Source organism: Rousettus aegyptiacus, unplaced genomic scaffold (genome assembly GCF_014176215.1).
Source record: "Rousettus aegyptiacus isolate mRouAeg1 unplaced genomic scaffold, mRouAeg1.p scaffold_m13_p_16, whole genome shotgun sequence".
Lineage (NCBI taxonomy): Eukaryota > Metazoa > Chordata > Mammalia > Chiroptera > Pteropodidae > Rousettus > Rousettus aegyptiacus.
The window spans coordinates 5,420,949-5,442,625 of NW_023416291.1; the positions used below are offsets into that span (position 1 = coordinate 5,420,949).

Below are 21,677 nucleotides of genomic sequence, written 5' to 3' on the forward strand. Positions count from 1 at the left end.
TTCAATATATTGTTCTAATACCAAGGACCCATTTTTCAATATCGAGTTTATAGAAAACATAAAATTATTAAAGGTTGCTGTTTTCCATTTGGGACGATATTAAATGTCTTGTAAAGAAACATGATCATCAGGCCTCAAAAAAATGTCATGAAGCTCTTCCCCCCTCCTGCTCTTTAGACTACTAATTGTGACCTCGTTCATCCTTATGTACCTATTGGTGAATTTAGGCCTCATGTCTCTGTTCTACTTGTTAATAAAATAAACTCTGAGACCTATTTTAGAAAAGATGTTTACCTAACTTACTTGAGATAAAGCAAGATAACTTGTTGCCCCCAAAATGCCACAGACAGCAACAGATAAGCAAAATTGAACACAGTCATAAATAGTTACTCCTTGCCAACAAAAAGAAGAAAGCTAGATAGTCTTCTTCTGGAAGGTATTATTCCTCAGGGCAGATTTATTTTACAGTATAACAGAAACAACAATTGGATGGGCTGGTGGAATTATGAATAAATTTTTAAAAATAATGTTTAACATTTTTAATAAAAAATATATAAATATATAAATCTCATTCTTAAAGTTACTAATATGTTAGTGTTTATCATATATTTAAAGTCCTTAAAAATGTAATAAATTGTATTTATTGTAATAAATATGTAAAAGTAGAGATTATTACTGTCTTGATAATTTTTTAATTTCTCCCCAAATGCAATTTACTGAATATAGTTTTGTCTGCTTTTAAATATTGACCAGACTTCTTTTTTCCCCCAGCTTTATTGAAGCATGATTTACAAATAAAATTGTATACTAAGGTTGTACAATGTGATTTTGTAAAAATGTACATGATTATTTGTTGTACATATAGCGACAAGAAGACTTCTTTTGTCTAGATAAGCATGAATTTTTTTCTTTTAAAATTTAACCTAATTTTAAGAGCCATTGTACTTTAATGTTTAAATTTAAAATTTTATGGATTATTAGTTAGAATGTGCTGCTTTGCTCATTTGTATTCTGATAAGATTTTAAATATTAAGACTACTTCGTGCCTATTGGCTTATGATAATGTGCTTGCTACACAAAATTAACTGTACTGAGTGATAACTTCTCTCAGTCAAGACATACAATAGTGCTTTGAAATGAGCGAGTTACCTCTGGCCAGCTGTCATCTAGCCCTGCATCTCAGTTTTCAAGCAAAGGTAACTGAGGAGCAGACACTACCTCTCAATGACTGGAAGATGGCCACGTTCTGGAATCTTACCAGTCTGCTTTGACATCAGGCCATGAAATGAAAATTACCTTGATAAAACTGATAGATAAGCTTCTTAGGGCCAAGATCCAGCATGTTGGTCTTTCTTTACTATCCTTGGCCTTTATTTAAAGGACCACAGAGACTGTCTAAGAGAAGAATATTTGAGTATCGCCTCACTAGAAAAGAGTGCTAACTCTGGTTATATGAGGTTGCTTTTAATCCCGAATAACTTCCCTTCGCTTTCCCCAGATAAGTCAGTACTGTTAATGCTCATAATGTGGTGTTTCTCCATTACACAATCAGATCATGCTAATTTTTGTTTGTCCATGGCATTTCTTGTTTTTGTTGTTGGTACTTAGAATGATTAAGTTCAAATAAATAAACTTTTGTACAGAGAATTATAGATTCTTACTCAATAAATATTTATAATAACACGAGTCAGACACGGCTGGGAGCTGGAGGTACAGATAGAAGGGGAATAAACAGTCTCTGTCATCAAGGAGCCAGTGCTCTAGGATGGTGTCTGTGCAGACCATGCAGACGTGCACATCTGCAGGTACACAGCCTCCTTGTGAAAACTGAGCTGACTTTCCCTTGATGAAACATCAACACACTGTTTTAATTTTTAAAGGTGAAACTGACATTTGAAAATGCATCTGCTGTGAAAAAGGAAACAATTCAACCACGACAGAAAAAGGCACAGTCTAACACAGGTGATCTAGTCAAACTTCTATGGGGAGAAGAGGTTGAAGGTATCCAACAGAATGTCCTAAACACTCCTCATATCGTTATGTATCTCACACTAGAGCTGGACTCAGAGACATCGAAGGAGGAGGTGAGTGTCTTCTCAAAAGTGCAAGGGCAAAAAGGAGGGACCTTTTATTTTATAGTCTTCCAAGTGAGGGATAAGCACTTTTCTCAGTCATTCTCTCTTTTTGGTTTTGGTGTCTCTTACTTTTTTCAATTGACAAGCTTAGTAAGCCCATTTGTAGAGATCAGTGAAATATCTGAATTTGTTTCTTCTGTCTTCTTCAAAAATTTCTATTTGAACTGATTTTCCACGATATTTTTCTCATCTATTTTTGCTTGTTTGTATCATTATTATTCTTGCTGTATATTGATTACTCTTAAAATCTTACATTATATTTGTCTTAACAGATTCTAAAGTCTAACCGTATCTTAACCCCTTTTAAAATAATCCAAGGCCTTCAGTACACCTGAACATCAGTTATCCCCCTCTTCACTTACATGCCGTTGTCATCGAAGTTTTAGTGCTATCATTTTTTTAAACTCCACAAATTGGGCATAATTATCCTATTACTACTACTAATTATTATTGTATACATCATGAAATGTATACAATATAAAATGCATGTTTCATATGTATTTCATATAGATGAACCTTAAATTTACTTACATGCAAAAAAAAAATTACTTATATGCTTACCATTTTCTTATTCTTGTTTCCTCTCAGACTGTCCTTACTTGATCATTTTTCTTCTTCCTAAAACATATATTTTGGACATTTGTTTTCAGTGAAAGTCTGTTGTTGATAAATTCTTTCTGTTGTCATTTATCTGATGATGTGTTTTTCACTTCTCTTTGAAAGGCAGCTTTATAATTCTTTATAATATATATTTATAACAGTATTATTATAATTCTTTATAATAATACACTTTATTAGTCAGGATAGGCCAATCATTGTAACAGACAACCCTAATGTGTTAGTGGCTTAACATAATAGAAACTTATTTCTCATTTCAACATAAATGTTTCTGGTCATGTGGCTCAGTGATTCGAGCCCTTCTTATAGTGGTCTCATTATTCTCAAGAGCTTCAGAGTCTTCTGTTGCATCCTTTACCCCTAGTTGGCCAATGAGAGAAGAGAATGCATGCTTATAGCACTTTTCAGAGGCCTGGCTTAAAAGTAGCAACATCACTTCTACCCATGTTCCAGTGCCTAGAAACAGTTATATGGTCTCTTGATACAAGGAGGTAAGAAATGTAGTCTTCCTGTGTGGCCAGGAAGAAGTGAAGTCAATGTGGTATAGATTGAGCCAACTATGTAGTTATGTTCTCTAATCTATTTGAAGATAACATTCTTTTGTCTTCTTACTTCCATAATTGCTATTAAGAGGTCTACTGTCAGTCATTCCCCTGTAAGAAATACATCTTTTATTTCCTTTGTTCCATTTCTCGGTTTTGCTATGTCCAAACTCTATTGTGTTTTCTACTTAAACAGTCATAGTTTTATTTTTAGAAATTCCTGAAAAGATTTTTTAAGTCATTTTCATTCATATCTGTCATGATATTCCTGGTAGTGTCTCGATGCTTGCTCATTTTAGTGATTCTCTACTTATTTCTCTAAGAATTCATACAAAGCTCTTTTCTATTCTGTATCTTCCCATCCCATTATTTCTTAAGTCCTGAGGGGACTCTGACGTGTGGTACCTTGCCTTCTTATGTCCTTTGGGATCACCGACTAAACTTACTGTTTGATTTTATGTTTGGGAGACCTGTGGTTCTAAAGTGAGGAGGCCTTCCTCCAAAGATAATTTTTGGAAACCTCTCTACTTCTTACATATCCAGCAGTTCAACAAGTATGTTTGGCCATGGATCTAGCTGTTTTATAGCACAGAGGTCTCTCAAATATCTAGTTTGCCATAATGCTTTGAACAGAAACAAGATCTAAAAGGTTTTTACCTAACTTACATGTCTTTGCTTTTGAAATCTTTAACAACTTATATTCTAAGTGCCAAAGCCATTTTATCCAAGGTGTGTATTTCCTAATATTGCTTTTTTATATATCAAAAGTTAGTCAATAATTGAAATGGAAAAGAAGGGGTTTACTTTTATGTATTTTTGTAATTTTCTGTGTTCTGAAAAATACCTAGAGACCTAGAGGTAATAATTCGAATTTCTGGTATGTATTATTAGTTCTTTATATTTTAAAACAAATGAGGAATTTAACTATTTATTATATAAAACACAACAAATTTCTGGGATAGTAGGACCCTGAATCTCTAGAATGTCTTAGAGTAGGATACTGCAGAGGCCTTTTGTTATCCTTGCCTTTCTTTCCATGGGAAAGTGTGTAGATGTTTCTCAGATGAACAGGCTTCTTCTGTTGACAGCCCTGTATCAGCACTGTAATCCAGAGAGGCTTTTTATTCTTACTGAACAGAGTGGAAGCTGCTGCAAATGCATGCTGCTAACAAGTGCTTAAAAACACAGCGAATTAAATTGGTTAGGAACTGTAGAGCTTGCCAGGTCTTTAATAGTGAGGCTTTCTGGGACTGGATGCTGTAGCGGTTGGAATGGAGGCTTTCTCAAATGACCCCTTTTTACTGTTACGACGTTACAATAAAATGTCATAGAGCCATTTTGTTTTCATGTGAGTTGTATATTTAAGAAAGGCTTGTCTCCTTTAAGTTACAAGACTTGGAAATTTCACAAAATGCATAAAAGAGAATATGGTTATGTGTTTAAAGTTGTATTTGTTATTTGTCTAAATATAATAAATTTTTTATTACTCAAGTTTCAATTGCATTAAGTAGATATAACGGACAATCTTAACTGATGCTTGACTTAATTTCTAGAGGTAAAATGTTTAACTGTTTTTATACTAGAAATATTGCAAGAAATTTTGAGTATTTGAGTTGTTAGGGAGATTGTATTTGGACAACATATTCTATAACAATTTGCATGTTTTGAATGTGCTTAATAAGTATAAAAAGCAGATGTGTCCAGATTATCATTGTTTATATTTGTCCTAATGTAAAAATTGCCAAGACATGGATACCATGTCACATAATTATTTATTATAAAGAAAGACCAAAGCAAGGTTTAGAATACTCTTAAAGAGATAGAGAACCAAGGAAAAGATATGATAATATTTTAGGAGTTTGGGCTTTCAGTAGTGGTTATAATAATATTTATGGATATTGTTATTAAATAGCATAAGTGGAAGCTACTCTGAATTCTCCATGGTTCCTATCTAGAAATTTTTATTTTGCCTGCTTTTAATATGCCTTGTTAAGAAAAATAGCATCTTGCTTTATATAACAGCAAAAAAGTGAGGTACAGAATGATTTATTCCTTTGTGTAAAAGTTCTAGCACAATGCACATCCTGATTTTGAAATGTTATTTTATTATGTAAAAACTATGTTTCCTGGGAACATGTTCTTGAAAATAGAAAAAATTATTAAGCATTTTATGAATTATCTTATAGATCTAGTATTTGGAATGCAGGTAGTATTAATGTAATGGATAGGTGGAGAGCCAGAGGAGAGAAAGAGCAATTAGAAGGATTGTTTTATAAACTATCTAAATGTCTAACTAATGTACTGTATACTTGAAACTAATAAAAATTAAAATTTTTAAAAAATACAATAAAATGTGTTCTCTTTTAAAATTTTAATTCAGCTTAATTTATGACAGGCAAACCCTTTCAAATTTAAGACAGATAAGATTTTATAATATAATACTTCTTTCCTCCTGTCTGCACTACTTTAATGTAGTTTTCTAGTCTCACTTTATAATTTTAATTTGTCTTGTCTTGGATTTAAATATTTAATGATTCCACCAAAGATGACAAAGATTATCTTTTAAAAGTCTGTATAAAAGTAACTAAATTTAAAGACTCCTTAAAGTAACATGTGGTGTCTGTGTAGATATGTAACCATGGAGGATTAAAATATTGGTACATAAATTATAATATTAGTATTAATTTATTTTAAAGAAGATTAAAGTTTAAAACATTGTTTGAAAATAACTGAAATTATTCCAACTAATTAGTGTCCTACTCAGTATCTATTTTGGTATCATGACCAATTTTAACCATCTCTAACTTATTTTCAAATGTATTTTAAATGCTACATAATGTTAAAATTATAGGCATACTTTTCTCTTTATATTTGAACTAAACTCCCACTGAAGCTGAAAGGGTTCATTTTTTTTTTTCTTCTATTAATACAAAGTCAGAACTTCCCATGACAAAAAATAATGATTGGAAAATTATTCTGTTTGTTTTCATTTAACAGCAGGAAATTCTTTATCATTATCCAGTATCTGATGCATCTCAGAAGCTTAAAAGTGTGAGAGGGATATTTCTCACGCTCTGTGACATGCTGGAAAATGTAACTGGAACACAAGTTACCAGGTAATAATTGATTTTTAATATGTTTAATTTTATTTCTTTCAAATTATTCACCTTGGTTCTAACAAGCAAAATGCTAATATTAAGTATCTTCAAATATATTTGTATCTATAATATAAAATCTACATATATAGCAAATATAATATCTGCAGATATTTTGTTTCTCACATAAGTTATTTCTGTCAGTCATCTATTTAAAGTGTAGGTTTTCAATACAGATAGATGTAGATCTCAGTGTTTTGGACCCTTTAAATCACAACGTTGGACAGTGACCTATACTTTAGGATATATTCACGAGAGTGATATCTCTTATGCATGGCAGTATGATGAGTCCTGGCTTTTTCATGTTTTTATCTTGGTTTTTAACATACTAAGCAATACTTTTGTGGTTGGTAAGAATGACTGAATGTTTATTTTTTTCATATAGTTTAAACATGTTCTATTGTTACAATAGTGATAGAAAAATCTAGGATATACTTTAGGAGTTGTATTCAGAATGCAGTAACATCTGTGTACATTTATTCAGTGATAGATAAACAAGACTGATATCAAATAACTTTTTTGAAAAATAAAATAAACCATATAGTCAATTATACAGTAGAATATCCCATTCCACATTTACTTATCCAGCTCTGACCTTGAAATGCTGTAGTTAACTTACAGGAAGAGGGGGCTCAAAGCTTTTAAGTTTTGTTTTTGTTTTCTGTTTTCCCATGAAATAAATCTATGGATTATAACTCATTTTCTTCCTTAATATTTCAACAATTTTTGATATAAAAAAGTTTATCTCAAATTTTAAGAGCCCCATAACGTTGATAAAATGTCAAGTTGGATTTATTATCTAGCTTTTAACTTTTCCTTTCCCATCATCTGGTAAAATGACACTACTATGGTTTTAAAAGAAGTAGAAGCTGCAAAACGACAGGAAGAAAAATTTCCTTGTTTTTCTAAATAAAAATCAGGTTTAATTCTAGTACTTTTAATATAGTGTATATAGAAAATATGCATTTATTTTCATGCTACTAGTAACTGAGGCTCCATTTAGTGTATATATTTTGTATACCTTTGCATTCATAAAAGCATGCTGTAAGCCTCCTTTTATTTTTTAAAATAGCCTTATTGAGATATAGTTTATACATCATACAATTCAGTGGTTTTTGTATATTTGCAGATATGTGCAACCACCACCAGTCAATTTTAGAACATTTGATCACCTCGAAAAGAAACCCTGCACCCTCTAGCTGTCACCCCACCTACCCCACCCCAAGACCTAAACAACCACTACTTTATCTTCTGTCTCTGTAGGTTTCCCTATTCTGGACATTTCCTATGAATGGGATCATAATATGTGCCTATTCGTGACTTTCTCACGGCATAATGCTTTCAAGGTGCAGCAGGCCTCCTTTTTAATCTTATTAGAAAGCAAATTTGACTTCAACTTGTCTATATGGGTTTGCTTTTAAATATAGGTAGAAAAACTTTTTTGTGAAACAAATATGAAAATAATGATTATTTCAGAGATTCCTTAGCAATGTGCATATCTTTTGTTACATACCCTATTTTAAAACTATAATGATATTAATGTCTTAATATAAAAGAATTTAATATCTATCTAAAAGTATATGCATTTTTAAATAAGCCAAAAGTAATCTCCTTTATGAAAAAAAATCTACTTAGCAATTTATATTTAAAACCCCAAATTCTTATCTACTGCAAGATAGAAGGTACACTATATCCTAAAGACTCAACAGATAAAGATTGATGTATTTTCATTTAAAGAAAAAAAAAACACTAAATATAATTTTATTTTTTTCCCACCACCTACCTCTAAACAAGAAGGAATCATTATGTCCTCTGCTTCCAGAGTTTGTGCCCGTATCTCTTTAGAACACATTTGTTTCCCAACTTCACTTAAGTATAATAACCTATACATATGTAAAAATGTACAATTTGATCAGTTTTGACATAGGTATGCATAGTTGCTGAAACCATTACCACAACAAATATATCCATCGCTCCAAAAATTTCCTTGAGAACACATTTAGATCTGAGTTATATTTTGGTTACTTGTTTATATAGTTGCATCCCACATTAAATTGTCTTTTGAGCTGGGACCATATCTTCATTTTTTTGTAATCTCTTTTAGTAAATGATGTTCATATATAAGCAATCAGAAAATATTTGTTAAATTAACACATTCAGATGGGAGTTTTCTTTAGGAAAAAAAATATATAGTGAGTGTTAGCAAAAGAGTTTCTCTTTATTATTATTATTTATTTTGCTGTAAGGGGTCTACCTTTGTTTGACCTGGGAGGTGGGGTGGGGTGTGTTTGTGTGTGTGTGGGTATGTGGGTGTATGTGTGCATGTGTGCACACGTGTGCATTTTGAATGTTTTGGAATATATTTTTGTTGTCATACAATTCCTTGTCTTCTCTGTGTGGCGGTTAGGTATTTGCCAAGAAATTTGCTTATTAAGCATGCAGTTCTTAAATCATACCATATGTAATCTTTTATGAATGACTTTATAATTTTATGACATTTAAAGATATTCTAACTTTATTTTAACTTTATTTTTTCTTAGCTCATCCCTTCTTTTAAATGGAAAACAAATTCATGTGGCTTATTGGAAAGAATCTGACAAATTGTTATTAATTGGCCTACCTGCTGAAGAGTAAGTTAAGATTTTTGTTTACCTTAAAATTATTTCTCAAATACTAACAAAGCCTGTTTCATTAAAATTATGACCTTTTTTGTCAAAATGTAAACTCCTTAAGCAGTTTTACAACTTAATGGCCTGCTACACTAGTATGATGGCTACGTGTGTTCATTTAGTATGAACAGTGGATAAAGAGGCCAGGAAGGCCCCACTGGACCAATTAGGTAGGGTGGGAACTGTCAACCACGTTCCTCTGGGATATGGCCAGTTCAGAAGTGACTGAGAGATGAGCTTGTTCTCTGCTTAAACTTTTGATAGTATCATGATTTGGATTTCGCATGTTTATAGTTTTTTACCGTTGGAAATTTTCAGAAATTAAGGGTGTTTTGCTCTGATGTTGAGCACCTTTGAGTGCTTAATTCTAAAGAGACTTCTTTAATGGTACCTCTTTTTAGTATCATGGTCTCCTTCTTAACTTGTTTGCAAGTATTTTGAAATTATCTAATTTTAATAGTAGGAGGTAAGAGCAGAGTTGACATTGATAATGAGCTGACTGTGAACCCAGGGACTGAATTAGGTACTGTACATTTGTTAATCCAATTTTCAAAATTGGCTGCAAATGGACTTAATGATTACTGGTCCCATTTTATAAACGAGGAAAGTAAAACCAAGAGGAAGTTATGTAACTTGCCGAGGGTCATGTAATCAGCATGAGGCAGAACCGGAAATTTAAGGAGAGTCTGTCTGAATTCTTTGTACTTCATTTCTTCCCTAATGTTGTAGAAAATGAAAGGCTAGGGGTGAGGAGTGAGAGGCAGAAAAGGGTAGAAATCTAGAGGACAGCCCCAAGAAGATGGATTTAACTACTGATAGACTAGTCTTATGTCCCTGGTAAATGATTTTTAAAACTTGTAATTTCGACTCTTGCAATTTTAAAAAGTAATTTAGTTTTCCTTTCTGGTCCGTTGAACCATCAGACATTGTCTACTAAATAGTTATCAAACATCAAAATAAGTACTATAGTATGTGACTGATAACTACTTTCGAGAACACTAGTTAGGACAGATTTTCTTTTGGTATTGCCTTAAGCTTTCCAAGGAAGAGAAAGGTAGACCCCAAACATGCATTATCCAGCCAATCTAAACACGAATATGACTATTTCCTATTACTAATGACTTTGTTAACTAGGTTTACTTTATTATATAAATGTATTAGTTACTGTTCCTGCTTAACAAATTACTCTGCAACTTAGGGACTTAAAACAGTAAAGATTTATTGTCTCAGGTAAACACCTGTCGGTCAGGAAGCCATGAGCAATTTAGCTGGCTGGTGCTAGCTCAGGCTCCCCAAGGCTGCAGTCAGAATGTTGTTGGCTAGGAATACAGTCTGAAGATGGCTTACAGACAGCCATTGTGAGGATGCATCATTCTCTTGCCACATGGACTTCTCCATAGATCTGCTGGAGTGTCCTCACAACATATCAATAGGCTTACCCCAAAGCAGAAAGGCCTTTTATGACTTACTCTTAAAACAGATACACTGTCATTTCTACCATGTACATTTGTTAGACTGTGTTACCAAGTCCATCCCACAGTCAAGGGGATGGAACTAAGCTCCACCTCTTGAAGAGTATCAAACATGAACTCAAAGGAGACTACAGTGAAAAATATCAAAACGATTGTTTTGAAGGTAACTTTAATTTTTAACACAGATAGGATATATCCTAAGTGTGGGGTTCAAAATTTTTAACATGAAGAATGGTGCTGTGACATATACTAACTAGATGATGGCTCTCTTCAGCAAGCATTAGCTGATACTTTTTTTTCCCCCTTAAAAAGGGATTATAGCCGTCCTTTGCTATCTGTGGAAGATCGGTTCCAAAACCCCTCATTTTGTTTTGTGTGGGTTTATGAGAATTGTACAGTATCCACAGTAAGATACTTTAGGATGCAGTGGCAGGGCAAAACTTTTGTCTTGACTTTTTTAGTAGCCCAAAAGGCAAAAGATAAGAAACAGAAAATACAATTGAGGAGATAAAGGTGCAGCATAGGCAGGTAGAGAGGGGAGAGGAGAGCCCAGCTAAGAAACTGAGTGGGGGCTGTCAAGATGTTCTGCTTCTTTTAAATATGTATGATCTGACTATGTTCTAAATAAACAAATTTGTTTTTGCCTTTCTTAGAGTTCCTCTTCCTCAGCTAAGGCATATGATAGAAGATGTTGCCCAAACCTTAAAATTTATGTATAGTTCTTTAGATAGGTAAGTACTTCTTTGAATTAAATCTCCAGTTTTAAGTATATGATTCTAAATTACCTTTTGCACTTAATACTGTTCCTTGGTTGGCAAGTTAGTTGTTTGTTTGTTTCTTCATTTCTATTTTCTCATCTTTTGTTACTGGACTTTATTTTAAAGCTCTAGACAGTTTTTCACTTACTTGATCTCTTGCTTTTTTCTTTTTTTCCTCATATATCACTTTAGGGAGATAGCGAAGTAACCACAGTTATATTCTGATAGGATATATTTCTGTAGGGGCAAAGGTAAGAGCATTTTTTTAAAAATAATATACAGAAAAGAGAGAAGAGTATAAATGTGTTTTTCTCTGATTATAAGATGATTATCAAATTCACTATACTAAAATGTGATACTTCCTTCTAAAGAAAATTTTAGTGAAAAAAATGTATGCAATCTTAACTAAGAAACAGTAGTGAAAGTATTGACTAGTTTCATGTGTATCCTGCAATATATTTTCATATAATGTGTTATGCATACTTTTTTATACATACAGGCTCATATTATACGTACTTTTCTGTTTCTTCTTTAACCTTACAATATAATGTGAACTGATGGAGAAAATTTGAGGTAACTGTTCAACATCTGAATTTGTAAAATTATGTCCCAGTACTTCAGAGAGGTAAAATGATGCTTTTGCTTTCAAAGTCTTAAGCATATAACAATATATAAATCCAAAGACAGTTTATCCATTTTTCTAAACCACAGTAGCATCAGCTGTCTATTTATCAATGTGGATTTTTGTTGTCCCTGTTCTCAAAGCAGACGTAAGGAATGTTCTGTGATTGTGCCATCTGGGAAAACTATCTAGTTTGCAGTAGTCGCCCCCAAGAGTTACTTAGGAGACACATTCTTCTCAAACCCAATTAATTACTTATTAGCATTTTCCAAATGTGTGAACTACAAAAAGGCTGGGCAGCCATGAACAGTGCTTTTACCTTTTACTAATAAGGAAACTTTTAACCAATGAAGAGTAAGTATGTGGTTATAAACAACCTCCTTGCTATGTTTTGTCCTAAACGAAATTTTGTTTTCATAAAACCGGAGATAATAAAAGAATTCATTCCTGCAACGAATTCTGTACATGAAGACAGTCAATTGCAACTAGTCTGCATATTCCAGTGGTGTAGGTTGGGGACAGAGAGACTCTTCATTTCTCTAATTTTTATCTTGAAATTTAGGTTCCATTGATTTGGACGTATCTCCAAGTTGGCAGCAAATTTCATTTCTCGTTTAAGAATTTGAAAGACAGACTAAGCAATAAATGTGAAGATCCATTGAGTTCTTAAAACCAAGAAGTAATATGGCTTTAAGATATTAATAAGTATTTTGCAATAATTTTGCAATAATTTGTAACAAGTTTTCTGATTATGAAAGCTATTAAAGGCCCACTGAGCCACTGAAAATGGGTTATTCATCACAGTTTAGTGTGATCGTATTACAGTTATGACAGTTTCATTCACCATTCCTTGCCAGGCCATCTGCGTGTCTTATCCAAATCTCAAACCCATCCATTTCTCTCCAGCTTCAGTATTACCCTACTAGCCACTGCTCTCTCTCACTACTACTGTAACCTCCTAACTGGTTTCCTTGCCTGCATTCTCGCCACTTTAATTTCCAAACATGGTTAGAGTGATCTTTCTATGTGATCTGGTTCTTACCTACATTTCTGATTTCAGACCTCAAACCACATTGACCCCTCTGCAGTGTTCAGCAGGAGCCTTGGCCCAGATTGTTCCCACCCTACAGCTTGTGCACTCTTTCCTATCACTGGACTTTCTTGACTGTTGAGATCTCAGCTTAAATGCCCCATTCTGAGAGATGCTTTCCCAGCCATTTGATCTAAAATAGCCAACCAGTCACATTATCCATGCACATAGTATTGTTTTCGGCATAGTCCTTTATACAAGAACATGTGTTTATGGTTTGTTCATATGTTGTCTTTCTCCACTAGAATATGAGCTCCACAGGGGCAGAGACTTGTCTTTTGTCTTGATATTTTTACTGCTATTTCTCCAGCAATGAGAACAGTGCCTGGAACATAGTAGGCACTCAAGTAAATTGTTGAATGAATCAGTGAATATTAATCTGACATGTTAGCAGTATATATTCCAGTTATTGTGCTATCCAGTGGGCTATTCCAACAAATGGTTGTAGACAATGCTGGATTACTTTTACATGGCCAAAACAAAGTGTTTAGTTTCTCTTTCTCCACCTTGGTTTTTTTTTTTAAGTTTTTTAATAGTTATGCCTTCATTAGTAAAAGGGGAAGAAATAACTTGGGCTAATTTATGTGCTTACTGCTTACCAGTAAGTAATAAGCATAATAATATGTACTAGAGACTTTGCTCGTGAGTTAGATAATATTATTCCCAGTCTTACAGAATTGGAAACAAAAGTTCAGGGAAAGGTTAAAATGATTTTCTTGAGATATCTACCAAGTAAGAACAGTGATAAGATTCAAAGCCAGATCTGTTTCATTACAAAGCTCAAAATCTCTTTATTGTCCCATATTGTCGGAAAGATACTGGAAGTTATAAAATGTTTCGTGCTAGTCAGAGGTAAGAGCAACTTTTGTTTTTTACAAAGAGGGCACTTCGGCCCATTCTGTTGTAGATTCACCACTTGTATTAGCCCTATGGTTCTTCCATAGTGCCATCTACTCAGGGCATTTGAGAGTAGGTTTGAGGGTAAACAATACTGACAGCGTGAATTTCTCAACACACTCCGTAACATTACAGCAGTAATTCTTACTGAGGGAGAGGATCTAGCCCCCTTAGGAACATATGAAAGATGGCCACCATTTCCATATGTTGTCCTAACTTAAAGCTCTTATTTCCCCAGTGCCTTTTGCCACGTTGAGAATGTGTCTCATTTGGATCACTTTTTCGACTTGTTCTTTCAAAGAGCACTCCAACCGGCCAAACTGCATTGCAGTGCCAGCCCCAACGCACAGCAGTATGAGACCTCTAGTGCAGTACTTTTGGATAATCTCCCTGGAGTTCGGTGGCTCACACTTCCACAGGAAATCAAGGTAATCTTAGATCTCATAAATAGGGATCAGAACCAGTTGCTTTGTAATTCTTTATCTTCTCTTTTTTCTTAAGCTTTTTATTATTTTCTGGATTGAGGCTAAGAGTTAAAGAGATAATTGGTTGATGAGGTAGGGGGCCGGCCCAATGAATTTAGACAAATTTTTCTTTCTAAATAGAAATTAGCTTTTTTACCTAATACTAACATTTAAGCTTTGTCCAAACTTGGAATACTTTTCAGGCATTATAATTACTGTATCTTACTTTGGAATTTCGTGATTTTGATTTTATAATTCAACGTCCTTGAATTAGGATTATGTTTCTATATAAATTAAAGGTAGACGAAATCATTGGCTAACCAACAATATTCTTAGCTAAAGTACATATAGTACATATCTCCGCTAATAGCAAAATCTTTTTGTACATGAACATATGTAATTAGCCTTTGCCTTGTCCCCTAAATATAGCTTACTGAGACTAAGATAGATGATGGTCATCAATGTGATTTTAGTCATATCTATAGACTCAGAATAACTTTACTGTTAAATGATTAAAAAGATCATTTCAGACATTTCATCACCAACAATCTAGCAACAGCATTTGGATTAGTATTAAATGAGGCACTATGCCATAGCTAGTTCCTTGCTCATGAAGAAACCCACTTCAGGGTTCTACTCTTCATTAAATTATTAATGTATGATCAAATAAATGCTTTTGTGAAAGTTTAATAATCATTTAAACTGTTTTATCAGTTCTGCTTAGTTTCCTCATCTGTAAAATGGGGACAATGATAGTACCTACCTCATAGAGGAGTTAGTTATTGTTCCAGGTAAAGAGCTTAGAATTGAGCACGGCACATTGTGTTCATAGTTACAGTGGTGAGAGTTTATTATATAGTTTTTAATTGAGGGGTTAAAGCATGTTTAGAGGAAACTACCTTCTGGTATTTTTAATTTGTCCTTGCCTTTGTCAACTGCCCACTGCTGCAACTTTCGATACAACATGCCAGTGATTATCATTTTCTTAAATTATGTAAAAACTAAAAAGTATGAGATATGTAATTCTACCTTTACCAGTGTTTTCATAAAAAAAAAAAATCAAGTATTCAATATAGACAAAATAAATAGATAACTTTACCTTTAAGATAGAAAGACTCTGGCTCCAAAGTGTGTCTCATGCCCACTTTGGTATCTTTTTACTTCTGAAAGACACCAAGCCAATTTTGTGTCAGAAGGTGCCATCCCGTGAAGCCTTGCTAGTCTGGTCTTATAGTGCCCATGTTCTTTCCCCTGTCTCAGAACCTCCTTATTAAAGACATCTCTTAGCACAAAATACATAGTCTCTCCTTTCCATGAGAGTGGAGGTGTTTCATGTGATTTTAAGGGGCGATATCTTTATACTTTGGATATATTAAATATTATCTTCCCCCTAAGAAGTTTGTGATATTTTAAAATGCAGCCTAATTTGGTCTTCTGAATTCCACATGAAGGCTACCTCATATTATTTCTTTTTCAATGGCATTTTTTTTCTTAATTTGGCATAACATTTGGTTAAAAGCGTATTATGCTTTATCCCAAAGAATATCAAACTGAGACATTACTTTGTGAATCCTTGTGTACATTTTTTAATTTGTTGCCTCAAAACGTACCAATTGGTTATCTTACCAAAGTTTTTTTGCTTTGACCCTTAAGTCTAACACTACTGAATGGAGATCAGTCAGTCTTCATTGTGCTAGATACTCAGATCTGTGTTATGCTTTGGAAAATCCAGAGAAGTCTCCTCTGGATGCTCACAGTCCAATTGGATAGGTGGAATTAATGCACAGGAAATAATGAGGTTATAGCTTACAGACGTTTTCTATGTTTTGTAGTCTGGTTAGAAAAATTAAGAACAGTTATTTCTGGAAAGGAGATAGATACCTTCTACAAAGTGATCTAAAAGTCTCTGATAAATGCAAAATTTAAAAAATGCATAACCCTCAAGATTTTTGTTTTTGTTTTATCAGAAAACTCAAAGAACTTATACACTTTCTTTTTCTCTTTGAGATTGCTTACTGTGTTAAAAAATAGTAAGGTTTATTGACTATCTTCAAATGGAAAATAAGGAATTTTATACCTAAGAATGCTAGTTAAAAACATATGTGTGAAGTTACTTGTGCTTGATAAATTTTAGGTGAAGAGAGTTATTTTCAATTTGGGGGGGGGGGAACTTGTTCTGAGTTTAGTATATGAGATCTTACTTTAGTTTTCGTTTCCAGATGTTTAAGCATTTGTTTGTCAGATGTTCTTTAAAAAAAATCATTTTTCCTAAGGCACACTGGAATAATTAAGAGAAAAGATACTTTACCTTTTCTCTTAAGGAATATGAAGAAACATTATAGTAATCTTGTACATTAGCTGATAGAGTTCTGTAGCAGGAATAGCAACCCATTAAAGAGTAACATTTCTGAAATCAAAAATCACAAGTGGGTAATTTTCTTTTTGTCCTGTAGTTTTCCACAAGAGATGCAAAAAAAAAAAAAAAAAAAAAAAAAGAGAGAGAGAGAGAGAGAGACTGAGAGAGAGAGAGAGAACATGAACTGTTTGCTAGATGCAGAAAAATGTAGGTCACAAATGAGGAATAAGTCATACTGTGTGAAAAGCATTGAAAGGCATGACTAATGTTTCCAAAGCTTTTGTCATCTCAGTAAGACACAGTTTGTGAAAATCCTGCAGAGAGTCAGAGAGTGCCTTGCAGTTAAAAAAAAAAAAAAAATCAGAAATACTGCATATGCCAGTAGTTTTCAGTTTATGTATATGCATTATAGATTAAACTGCAGATTAAATTTATTGTTTTTAAATTATGAATGTTTTAGAGAGGAAAAAAAAATGTATGAAGGAGTTCAAGCAATTTCCATAGGAACAACAGCTAAATCCTAAGTAAAAGATTTTTCTAATAACTGTAACTCTGTAGGGTAGTTAAACTGTGCCAGATTCCAGGGGAACACTTGCCTTCATGTTTTAATCCATGAATAAAGAGTAACAGTCCTTTTATACAAAACATAGAAGAGAGGGGAAAATGCTGGTATTTTCCAAGAATTCATCTGTTGAGAAATGTACAGGAAACAGAAATAACTCAAAGTAGATTGGCTACATCAAAATTGATTTTTTTTCCTTTAAGAATTTTAATACGTTAAAATTTTTCTAACTTAAACTGAAAGCAGTTTTTAAATCCCATCATTTTGCATGAAATAGTGAAGTCCATTTTTGCAATATTTGAGAGTTAATTGAAAAATGCCTATATGTTAAATAAATTAATTTTTTTGCAACTGCAGAGGTTAAAAACAGATGTTCCATTTTGGGACATTTCTTAAATAGCACAAAGAAAAATACTCAATTCTTTCAATAATTATGAAATACTTTGCTATGGGCATTATTAAAGACTAATAAAGAGTTAAATGTTTGTTACTTTTTTCTCCCACATAGATTGAATTAGACATGGCATTGAGTGACTTGGAGGCTGCAGATTTTGCAGAACTGGTAAGAGAAGCAGTAAATTTTAGGAAAGAATCAATGTTGATTTCTCATAAATCAGTCATTATTCCAAATATTTTCCAACTGGGCATGTGAGAATCTTGAAACACATAACATTAGGTCTCTGTTTTGACAAGGACAAAATCTATTGTGCTTAAGATTTTCTACTCAGTTAAAAATGTTACATAATGTGTATGTAATGATTAATTACATTACTATCATTAAGGACTGGGCTTTGAGAGAAAGGACATTCATGTAATATTGTTGAAATTAAGTAAAAAAACACTCTGTAGATCTGAAATTAAATGGGAAGTATCAGTATGGTTTTTCATTTTTTTAAAAAATATGTTTCCTAGCTCTGTCCAGTGAAAGGCTCAGAAATAGTGACCATCCCCAGTAGTGACAAGCACCACTAGTGCCCAGGTCATGGTATATAAATAATACAAATTCCCAAGAGTAATGACTGATTCCAGATTTGGGCCTGAAAACATGCAAGATAAGCCTGGCAACATCTCGTTATATCAGAAACCCAGGAAGTGTTCAAAAATTACTCTGATTAATATAGGGTTCAAGTAACCAGGAGATAACTTGAAGAGTCTCCCAGTTGAGCATCTATAAGGATAATAACTGCAAGAGATTGAAATATATCAGATATGTATAAGTCCATGAGTTTATAATGATACCAAAGAAAAAAATTTCTCCATCAACTTGGGAAGATGCTACTGAACTTGTTACTGTGAAACCTGGTAACTAAGGAGGAAGCATCACACATTCATCTGCCTTCCCTATCTGAACCATACCTCAAGGTTATCAGAGATGAGAAGGCGTTCTCTTTATGAAAGTGGTCTACCTGATGTATCAAGAAAGAATTACGGAATTGGAATATCACCATTTTGCAATCCCCGTAATGAATTAATGGGTCTAAGCAATGATCATTAGTAGTTGTTAATATCACACACACACACACACACACACACACACACACAAAACAGAAAGTATGTGACTCCTACTGGAAATACACACAGCACCTATGAAATATATTTGAACAGGCCTCAAGATGTAACTACCAGTTTGCAGGAAATACCAGGGGGAAAGGGACATGTTTGATGATCCCATTGGGGGTGAGGGACTGCAATCAGCACAATCCTGAATGTGAAACACAATAGGACAGTTTCAACAAATAAATTAGAAGGGGGATGGGAAGAAATTTAGAGAGAACCTATCAGTTATAAGAGACTTAAGAAACATATCACCCAATTTCAGTGTATAGACCCTACTTGGCTCCTGTTTCAAACAAAATTATATATAAAAAAAAATCTATGAGGCAATCAAGTAAATGTAAACACTAATAACTGGTTATTAGGTGAGAATAATTCTTTAGATATAGTATTGGTATTAAGTCCTGTTTTAGAGATACATTCAGTATTTATGGATGAAATGATATAAGATCTGGAATTGATTCTGAAACAATTCAGCAGAGAGAGAGAGAGGAGTAGAGTATAGATGAAACGAGATTAGCTATTGGTCATAGCTGAAGTGGATGATGATGGGAACGTAGGAGCTAATTATACTATTCTATTTTTGCATATGCTAAAATTTCCAGTAATACAAGTTCTTTAAAAAGTAAATGGTAAATTAGAAAGTAGAAGCCCCGAGGGCTAGATCATTCTAAGACTGCTGGTGAAAGTGGGGGAAGGATGTTAGCTTGAAGGGGCAGCTAAGTTTTAACTAAGATCCTGAGCAAATGGTAGGGTGTTTATAAAAATATCTGAAATTTAAGTATGGTGAACTTTTCACTGGTCATAAATATTTTCACCGATGGAGAATGTTTAGATACTCATCATTATAAAGTATATAGGTTTTAGGAACTTATATCTGATAGGTTAATTAAAACTCTAATTCTTGCTTTTATAGAACATCATTTTAATGAGCAGTGGAACTAGCAATATTTTCTGTGGTTGGTAAAGGCTCTATTGGGTTTACTTGGATACAACACCAAGGAAGGCACAATCCATAAAAGAGAAAGAAAAAGATCAATTGAGAATATAAAGTAGTACAATTACTTTGCAAAGCAGTTTGACAGTTTCTTAATAACCTAAACATACACTGACCATATGATTTAGACATTCTATTCCTATCTATTTACTCAAGAGAAATGAAAGCTTATATTAATACACAGACCTTTACACAAATGTTCATAGCAGTTTTATTTGTAATAACCAACCAATCCAAATAAGTGTCCATCAACAGGTGAATAGATAACTAATTATGGTATATTCATGCAATAGAATACTACCCAGCAAAAAACTTGGTTGTGGTGTTGATGGAACTGTCCTATCTCTTGATTTTGGTGGCACTTACATAGCTGTACACATTTCTCAAAACTCGCAAAACAATTCACAGTGAATTTTACATTAAAAAAATAAAAATAAGGATTATAAACTTTTTGTGAAATCAGATTTGACTTAATCTTATATCCTAATTTTCTCTTCTTTAGTTTTTAAAAATTAAGGTATAATCTACATTCTTCTGTGCCTGTTTATTGTCAGTTCCTCTCTCGACCCCCAGGCCCTGAAACTGATCTGTTTTCTGTCCCCATGGTTTTACCTTTTCTGGAATGCCATGCAAGTTGAATCATGCAGTAGGTAATGTTGGAGGTTTGATGTTTTGACTTAGCAGAATGGATTTGACATCCATTCATGTCACTGAATGCATCAGTAGTTCGGTCCTTTTTATTACTGAGGAGTATTCCACTGTATCACAGTGTTTATGCATTCCCCAATTGAAGGATACTTAGATTATTTCCAGTTTTTAGTTTTCTTTAGGTTTCATTGTTTTTTAATTATAAAAGTAATGCAGGCATAATAATCATGCAGGCATGATTATTGGAAACAAATGTCTTCCCTCCTCATCCCTCTCCCCAGTTCCATGCCTAGTTGTTAACTGTTCCCATAGTTTGGAACGTATACTTCCAGACCTTTTCTATACACGTATGTACCCACATACAAACCAACTTCCATGTATGTATACATACATGTATATCATTGGGGTGCTATTTTTAACAAAAACTAGATCATAGTGATATTTTGTTCTGCAGCTTGCATTCTTTGCTGAACAGTATAACCTAAAACCGTTTGTGCCTGCTCATATAGATCAACCTTACTTTTTAACACAAATATGATATTCTAATTTTATTAACCATTCTCTGTTGATGAACTTCACTTTATCTCCATTTTTGCATATTACAAATAATTCTATAAACTTTTTATACAAAAAATTGTTCTCTTATTTCTGAAGATTTCTAGATTTACTCGAAGAGTAAATATATTTAAAAAAATTTTTTACATACTACTCATTGGTCCCCAAATAGATTGTACCAATTTGTACTTTCAAATTGGATTAGATGATGTATAGTGCTGAAGCTTGGAGAGATTTGTTTTACTCTTTCTTGGTGTAACATCTTATATTCTCAGATGTCACTAATCAAGTTTCTTATAAGAATCAAAAATGAGACTGTTCTTAGTCAAATATATATGCACCTTATCTTTCATCCTAATATCCTCATATATTGATTTCTAACAAAGGCGTTATGAAAAGTTCATGTGCTGAAGAATATAATTGCCATTTTAACTCTTGTTGCAGCTTAACTAGGATTTTTAAATCCATTGTATTTTTCTCCCCTAGTCCGAGGATTACTATGACATGAGACGGCTGTATACGATTTTAGGATCATCTCTATTTTACAAGGTAAGTTGAAGGTTGAGGCTTTTATAAATGTACA

The 21,677-nt window shown here is 33.2% G+C and overlaps 1 protein-coding gene and 1 long non-coding RNA gene across 2 annotated transcripts in view; one reads left to right on the top strand and one right to left on the bottom strand.

The window, feature by feature from the left end:
- The window catches only part of INTU (inturned planar cell polarity protein), a 52,451-nt gene that overhangs the window by 18,353 nt on the left and 12,421 nt on the right, over window positions 1-21,677 (top strand). The window contains exons 4-10 of the mRNA XM_016148110.2: window positions 1,881-2,084; window positions 6,293-6,411; window positions 8,991-9,080; window positions 11,245-11,322; window positions 14,197-14,386; window positions 17,849-17,902; window positions 21,581-21,643. Of these exons, the coding sequence (XP_016003596.1) occupies window positions 1,881-2,084; window positions 6,293-6,411; window positions 8,991-9,080; window positions 11,245-11,322; window positions 14,197-14,386; window positions 17,849-17,902; window positions 21,581-21,643 (798 nt within the window). The remainder of the gene's footprint in view (window positions 1-1,880; window positions 2,085-6,292; window positions 6,412-8,990; window positions 9,081-11,244; window positions 11,323-14,196; window positions 14,387-17,848; window positions 17,903-21,580; window positions 21,644-21,677) is intronic.
- Window positions 8,103-15,588, bottom strand: LOC107512504. The gene is made up of 3 exons (XR_001597308.2): window positions 15,522-15,588; window positions 11,498-11,586; window positions 8,103-8,333 (listed from the first exon to the last, which is right to left on the bottom strand). It is a non-coding gene; the product is annotated as an uncharacterized LOC107512504 (long non-coding RNA).